General features: G+C 47.6%; 1 protein-coding gene across 3 annotated transcripts in view; it reads left to right on the top strand.

The window, feature by feature from the left end:
- The first annotated feature begins 3,748 nt into the window (after window positions 1-3,748).
- Window positions 3,749-6,000, top strand: part of SERINC5 (serine incorporator 5) — a 96,165-nt gene continuing 93,913 nt past the window's right edge. For all 3 annotated transcript variants that reach the window (XM_028114530.2, XM_028114529.2, XM_028114528.2), the window contains exon 1: window positions 3,749-3,898. In XM_028114530.2, the coding sequence (XP_027970331.1) occupies window positions 3,872-3,898 (27 nt within the window). In that variant the 5' untranslated portion in view covers window positions 3,749-3,871. The remainder of the gene's footprint in view (window positions 3,899-6,000) is intronic.

The raw sequence follows: 6,000 nt of genomic DNA, 5'->3' as shown, positions 1-6,000 counted from the left end.
AGAAAACTGCTAACCTAGTTGAAAGTGCTTGTTTCTGAAGAGGGGACTGAAAGGTAGGGTGTGGAGAAGGGAGATGCTATTTTTCATTCTATGTTTTGTCATATTTTTGATATTTAATAAATCATTGTGCACATGTTAATTTAACAGAAATCAAGGAGCATGCACTTCCCAGAAGGAGTAGGGTGAGGGCACTACAGGGTTCTGATTAGTTTTTGCTTGGGTCCTCAATTTATAGCTCTTTGTTTCTAAATGAATACTTCGTTGTTCATTGTAATTGAAATTAATACAACTTCCACTACTACTCTGAGGTCCCTAGAGAGTTTATAAGTGAAGATTAGAGAGATCTCTTCTTTTATATTTAAAAACTAACAGAGGGAGGGATGCCTGGGTGGCTCAGTCGGTTAAGCATCTGCCTTTGGCTCAGGTCATGTTCTCAGAGTCCTGGGATCCAGCCCCACGTCTTCAGCGGGGAGCCTGCTTCTACCTCTTCCCCTCCCCTCTGCTTGTGCTCGCCTTCTCTCTCTCTGACAAATAAATTAATAAGTAAAATCTTTAAAAATAAACTTAAAAAATAAAAATAAAAACTAACACAGGGAGACAAACCATAAGAGGCTCTTAAGCATAGGAAACAAACTGAGGGTTGCTGGAGGGGAGGGGGTTAGGGGATGGGGTAACTGGGTGATGGACATTAAAGAGGGTACATGATGTAATAAGCACTGGATATTATATAAGGCTGATGAACCATTGACCTCTACCTCTGAAACCAATAATACATTAATTAAATTTAAATAAAAATAAATTAAAAAAAAACAAAACTAATAGAATGCACCACTAGGTTTTTTTTTTCTTCCCAAAATTGAGAAAGTTTTAGGGAATTGGAATAATTAATTTTATTTGTTTTTAAGCCATTATTGAACTGGACGTTAAATTTATAAGGAAGTTTCGTAGGTGTCTATGACTAGCTTTTTTCTTTAATAATATGTGTATACCACTGTTTTCAGTTCAGTGAGTGGCGTTTTAAAACTCAACATTGACTTCTATTTCCTAAAAACGAAAAACGTAAAAGCACTTCAAATTCAGGAGGAAAAAAACGCAAATTATAAACTGGTTATTTATAATATGTCATATATACATATATAAATATATGGGCATAAAAGGAGCTAATTTAGTTAATTTAAGAAAAATTTTGTGGTTGAAATATTTCACATGGTCTGCCAAGAGCTAGTCTTATTAAAGCAGGGATATTACTGCTTGTTCCTGAAAAATCCAAATCAAAAGAGATGGACTGTAAACGTATCTACATGTTAGGAGCACCATGTACATCTGTCTTTCTCGAAAAAGTCTTCAGAGCACTTAAAATAAAATTAAGATGCCACTGTTTTATGTTATGTCTGCTGACATTACTTTTATTCTTGTTAACCGAGCACAGATGCAAAGGATGCTACCAACCAGACCTTAAATAGTAACCGCACAACCTCAGAGCTAGGAAGGTGGTAACAGCTCCACACAAGGCCGCATTCTTGTGAGCTCTTCCAGCAGGGAGGGTGGGGGAATCAGCTTGCACCGATTATTTCTTATCTTTTAAACTTGTTTATTAATACCAATCAGGGCTGTTATTTAGTCAGTGCTTAAGAAGGCCAGGCCCTGTTCAGCATGGTCTGTAGGGGTGAATTTATCTAATCTGTGGAGAGTGTGTTATTAGCCCTGTTTTGCAGATGGTAACACTGAGACTAAGAGGTGGTCCAGCCAGTTCTCCGTAGAGTTAAAATTTGCAACTTCGTGACTCTGGAAGCTCAGGCTTCCAGTCTGCTTTTCCATACCTTGGGGCAGGGTTGACAAATCCCCGGGTTATTAATTCTTGTGTTAGCTCTCTGGGAGGATGGCATTGATATAGTCACAGAACCCTTCCACGTTGGCATGGATTTGGCAAAAAGAGCACAGGATTCAGGGTCAGGAGGCCTGATCCTTCTACCAGTTCTGCCTCTATCCCAGTGGTTGTTGGTGAGAATTCTCTGCCTTCTTGAGCCTCAGTTTCCTTAACTGGATAGGAGGCCTGGATCCCAGACAGCTCAAACATATGTAAATGTCACACCTCCACTTTCCCAGAAGCTGCCTAGCTCTTCCCACCTGGACAGACACTCTAGGTATCCAACTAATCTCCCCAGGTGAGAAATGGGCCAGAGTGGATGAGTTGGGGGCCACCAGGGAGCAGGGTGCTGTGCTGGTCTGCTACTATTTATGTTGCTTTAAATTTTTTTTTCTGTTTTATTATTTCCAAATTTTAATTAGAGCCAATTCTCATTACTTTCCATGGCTCCGAGTAGGTCCCATTCTATTACTTTTCTTCCTCTAAATTCTGGCATTTGAGATTCTAGGAGATCCTGCATGGCTCATAAAACCTCAGGACCAGTTCCCATCCGACTTTCCTCCCACTCTCCAGCTTGTATTCTGCCCAACAATATACTTCTTGGCCAAGGGCTCTGTCTTGGAAGTGACTTCATTTAAGGGCAAGACTTGCATCAAGTGCAAGGGGATCTGGCAAGTGAATTCCAGGCCCAATTTTGCTTCTTTAGCTTTGCTGTGAAGCTTTGGGCAAGTTGTCTAACTTCAGAGCCTTATTTCTAAAATGGGTACTGTTACGTTCTAAGTAAAAGGGCTTGGGGCAAAGTACATACTAACGAACTTTTTTTTTTTTCATTTTTCTTTATTTTTTAAAATTTTATTATGTTATGTTAATCACCATACCTTACATCATTAGTTTTTGATATAGTGTTCCATGATTCATTGTTTGCATATAACACCCAGTGCTCCATTCAATAGTTCCCTCTTTAATACCCATCACCAGGCTAACCCATCCTCCCAACCCCCTCCCCTCTACAACCCTCAGTTTGTTTCTCAGAGTCCCTAGTCTCTCACGGTTCGTCTCCCCATCCGATTTCCCCTCCTCTCTTGATGTGGCTGTGAGGAGAGCAGATTTGGGTGGCGAGAACTAGGGGCGCTATCTTCTGCATGTAATAAGCAATTACTGGGGACCCTTTTAAAAGTGAGGTGGGTGAAAGGAAGCAGGGATGCAAAGCGAGTCCATGCGCAGGGATGGAGGCTGGAAAATAGATCAATAACCAGGGAAGCGAAAAGGGCTCTCACCGAATCCCCCAAAGTGCCGTGGGAAAGACAGGGCCGAAAAGCCAAGTGCCCATGGCTTCAGAGAAGCTTGGGAAGAGGGGACTTCTCCAAAGTTTAGTTTTCCTGGCAGAGTAGGGAGATAAAGGTATTTCAGAAACAGGGATCCAGGGGAGATCTCAGTCGGCGCGAGGCAGAGAGCCGACCAGCACTTGGTGGTCCATCCCCACTGCGTCGGTTCGGTGCAGGTCACTCCGCAATCGCTCAGTAAAGGATCTGAGCTTTACAGGTTAGCCATCATATCTTTCATCGGAGCCGGGGGAGGAGGGGGGCAGACTGAGCGCCGAAATGCCGGCGTGCGTAGAAGCACGGGGACGCCGGGCCCGCCCGATGGTGGGCGGACTTCGGAGCCCAGCGCCGCACCGGGAAGTGATCGCCGCCGCTCCGCCGCCTGACGCCAGCGGAAGTGCGAGCCCCGGGCAAGCCTGCCCGGCGGAGGAGCGCCCGGGAAGGGGCGGGAGCGGGGCGGGGCTGAGGGCGGCCGTGGCTCGAGGGGGGGTGGGCGGGGCCTGCGGCGGTGGGGCGGGGCTTGGCGGTGGTTGTTTTCACCCAGGCTGCGGTGCCTGGTTTTCGACTGGGGCTGCTCGGCGTGGAGGAGTGAGCTGCTCCAGAAAGGGGCGGTCGCCGCTGGAGGTAGCCAGGAGGGCCAGAGCGGAGCGGGCGAGTAAGCCCGTGGTCGTCGGCCGCCGCGATGTCAGCGCAGTGCTGTGCAGGCCAGGTGAGCGGGGGGGAGGTCAGGGGGGCGATGGATCGGGCTACGGGACCAGGAGCCTAGGCCACCGCCGGCTTCCCTGCATGCGCGCCCCAGATCCGCGGCTGTAAGTGGGCCGGGGGGTGGGTCGTCTGGGGTTGACACTGCGCAGACTGGATGAGTGCCTCGGGCCGGAGCACGGCGCGCAGCCGTCGGGGAAACCCTGTGCCGTGGGCGGGCTGGAGAGACACGGGGAAGCCCGAGAGGAGACCCCGAGATCTTCCCGTCAGGTCTTAGGGACTTCGCTTAGGGCGGGGCAGGCAGGGCTCGGGCCAAGGAACCTGACTGTCCGCGGAGAATTTCGCCTCCTCCATTTGGCACGAGTGTGTGGTGCTGAGCACGGTAGCCCACCGGCTCTGCCTACTCGAAGAGCCCAGAAAAAGACGTGCGTTTGGGCAACGTTTCCTTTCTCATGCCGCGAACAAAATTCGGATCATATGGCCCAGGCAGCTTGCACTTGGCACCTAGCAAACCTAGAGCATTGGCTCTGGTGCCTTCGAGAACGTCTCGAAACCTTGTTTCCAAACTATGTTGCTCAGGGCCGGGTTCAGGGAACACTCAGCCCTGCTTCCTGAGTTTCCCGACGCAACCCTGGCTGGACGCAGCCCGGCCGCCTGGGCAGAGCGCGAGCCTTCCCGTCCCTCCTTTTACCTGAACTTGCCAGTTACACTCATATAATATCTTAAAACATACATGTCTACTTGGGATAGGCGACTCCTACTGGTTAGTAGCGCATCTGGGGAGAATTACTAGGTTTTAACTCTTTTAATGCTAATTTCACGCCTTACCGCTGAGTAAGAAACTACGAAGTAGGTAAAGTCTTAATGGATGTGGAGCTCCCTCCTCCCTAGTCTGTACAGCAAGCATTTCTGTACACAATTTTAATGGTGCGTTTTTTCAAATGAATCCAACTCCGGGGGCATTCAGGTACTGAGATGTTCTTGCTTTCTAATACATTCAGCCTTAGGGCAATCAAGGCCAGTCCGTAAGTGATGGAGGGGTTAAACTGTGAGTTTCTGTAACTGGCCGATTATCCTGGCAGATAATCTGTCCCCCTTCCAGTGGGTATGTGAAGTTATCCTGGTTTTTGAGGTCTAATACTGTATTATTGGCATGCATTCACGTTGACCTTTTCAAACATGAGGAAATTGAGGTTTTTGTGGGTTTTTTTAGATTTTTATTCTTAAGTAATCTGCATACCGAACCTGGGGTTCAAACTCACAACCCCAAGACCAAGAGTCTCGTGGTCCACCGACTGAGCCAGCCAGGCGCTCCTGAAAATTGAGGTTTTTAACTTGAGGTGTAATGACTTACCTTAAGTCAGGCAAGGAGAGAGATGGTGCTTACCACCTTGCCAGGGCTTTTGAGACCAAGGTGGATGGGAAAGGCTATTTTCTGAATGTTCCCAATCTCAAAGTGTTGCAAATCTTTAATTGTTGTTGTTTGAGATGCTTTACAATTTGATGCCACACTTCCCATTATTTAGTAATTACAGATATTTAGGGGCATCTGTCCTCCCCTAGTCCCTTGAAAGCCCCTTGAGGCCTTCTGTGACTCCAAGAAGCTAATTTAGGGCTTTGGAAATGATTACCGGTACTCAAGTGGTCTTGTAAAAGAATTATTGGTATCGTTGATATTTTGGCAGGATTTAATGACTTGTTTCTAAAATCCCCCTCTCAGGACTTTGGAAACAACCAAATCCTGGCCATTCATCACAGGAAAGTTAACTTCTGCTTTCTCTGGGCTGCTTGAGGCAACACTGTGGTGGGTCTCAAGGCAGTGAGGGGTTGATGACACTGTGATTTCATCTGGATGGGGCTGTTAAGGAGTGTACGTTAAAGAAAACCTCATAGCACCATCAGAAGCTGAATCTACGGGGGGGGGGGGGGGGATGCTGGGTGGCTCAGTCGGTAAGCGTCTGCCTTCGGCTAAGGTCATGATCCCAGGGTTCTGGGATCGAGCCCCGCATCGCGCTCCTCACTGAGCAGGAAGCCTGCTTCTCCCTCTTCCACTCCCCCTGCTTGTGTTCCCTCTCTCGCTGTCTCTTTCTGTCAAAAAAAAGCTAAGTC

This window comes from Eumetopias jubatus, unplaced genomic scaffold (assembly GCF_037043125.1).
Source record: "Eumetopias jubatus isolate StellerSeaLion01/CBP00866 unplaced genomic scaffold, mEumJub1_p1.0 scaffold_5, whole genome shotgun sequence".
Taxonomy (NCBI): domain Eukaryota; kingdom Metazoa; phylum Chordata; class Mammalia; order Carnivora; family Otariidae; genus Eumetopias; species Eumetopias jubatus.
The sequence above is the reverse complement of the archived record's forward strand: the minus strand, read 5'-3'. Positions and strand labels throughout refer to the sequence as shown.